The 1737-nt window shown below is 32.8% G+C and overlaps 1 protein-coding gene across 1 annotated transcript; it reads left to right on the forward strand.

Annotated features, from left to right (window-relative positions):
- The first annotated feature begins 331 nt into the window (after positions 1-331).
- Positions 332-1471, forward strand: LOC114077993. Its single transcript, XM_027918488.1, has one exon. It carries the CDS (start codon positions 332-334, stop codon positions 1469-1471), a length of 1140 nt encoding a protein of 379 aa, XP_027774289.1.
- The last annotated feature ends 266 nt before the right edge of the window (positions 1472-1737 follow it).

Genomic DNA, 1737 nt, shown 5'->3' on the forward strand with positions numbered 1-1737 from the left:
TCAGGATCATATACTGAAGCACAGGCAAAATGGGAGATAAATAGAAAGGAACTATTTACATTATATAAATGTTTACTAGCATTCGAACCATATATAGTTTATAATAAATTCATTTTTAGAACAGATAACACACAGGTAAAATGGTGGATAACCAAAAAGATAGTCGATTCAGTTATGACAAAAGAAATAAGAAGATTAATATTAAACATATTAAATTTTACATTTACAATTGAAATCATTAAAACTGATGAAAATCTAATTGCAGACTACCTCTCAAGAAAATGATATGTTGAAAGATCTATTGGCAATGATGACAAATCTATGCCAGAAAATGGAAAAGATAGAGACAGAAGTACAGGAACTGAAAGCTAATAGTCAGCAGCATGGCTCTAAACATGCGGAGCTAGGTCAGCAGCATGACCAAAAACATGCGGAGCTACAAGGAGACGTTGGGAAACTCCGAAAAACCCATAACAATGTTTGTTCAAATGCAGCTACAGCCAGCACATCTACAGCAGGACAATCTACGAAAAAGGAGGAGACTAAGGTAAAACATACAAATGTAAATATGAATAAGTTATTCTCAAAACCATATACTCCTCAAAATACCCAAAAAGATATATCTGTTACCCCACAGACAAATACCTACAAAGCTAGCCTAGAATCCCAGAAACAAACATATAATTACATATCCAGGACATATATCGAAAATATATACAAAGTACAAACATTTCTAAACCAAAACCCCAGAGCTAAAAATACGAAAAATCCCAATGAAGACTATATAACCCAATATTTACAAGGATATAATAAGCTAATTGCACAGCCAGGAACTAATCCAAATCTAATAGCAACTTGCTACAACTATGGCTTGCTAAGCACAGTATATACAGTAACAGGAGATGAGATATCCAAGATACCGGAACTATATAAAGCATTTTTGCAATATAAGAGGATAACTAAAGGCACTCTTTTCTATATAAAGTTTTATGCAGCTACAGCAGAAATACTATATGACGAAGTCAAACCTACAATCCAAGTTATAAAAATTGGATTAACAAGGGAAATGATAATCCCTGAGAAGATAGATACCCAGGAAGAGATACAGAAAGTAGATATTCCGGAATTCTATGCAAACAAGAGAACTATCGGAATAGCTACCATATTAAACGAGATAACAAATAATTATTTAAACGAAAATGCAATATGGACATATTACAACAGAGACCAGACAATTATCTATTCAAACTGCAGAGATATAAGAGAAGCAGATATGGAAGAGTTAAGACAATGGATATTAAGTCTACTTAGACCAGAAACTACACCCACAACAAGAGCTATTCGGAAGAACTTCATTTCCTCCAATCTAATGACAAGATACTGTAAATTGATTGGGCAAAAATATCCGGATCACCTATGCTCAAAGTGTGAAGGAGAAGAAAATTACATACCATATGTACAATTAGAATAAGATAAAAAAAAAAATATTACTATTATGAGTCTGTAAAGTAAGAATTTTTTTTTCGTCGTTTTGTGTCGGCTGAATATCAGCCATATGTATAAAGTAAGAGTCTTTTTATTTTTTGTCGTGTTGCGTCGGCTGAAAAAAGCCAAATGTATAAAAGTCGTAAAGTAAATAGTTTGTCGGTCAATCATGTAAAAAGTTTATCGGCCAATTATGTAAAGTAAATAGTATGACGGTGTAATTTATGTGTATAAATAGAGGAGCTTTCCTCA

Source organism: Solanum pennellii, chromosome 7 (assembly GCF_001406875.1).
Source record: "Solanum pennellii chromosome 7, SPENNV200".
Lineage (NCBI taxonomy): Eukaryota > Viridiplantae > Streptophyta > Magnoliopsida > Solanales > Solanaceae > Solanum > Solanum pennellii.

Bases quoted from the DNA above. Each gene is read 5' to 3' on its own strand.
- LOC114077993 (XM_027918488.1), top strand. From the start codon at position 332: ATGGAAAAGATAGAGACAGAAGTACAGGAACTGAAAGCTAATAGTCAG.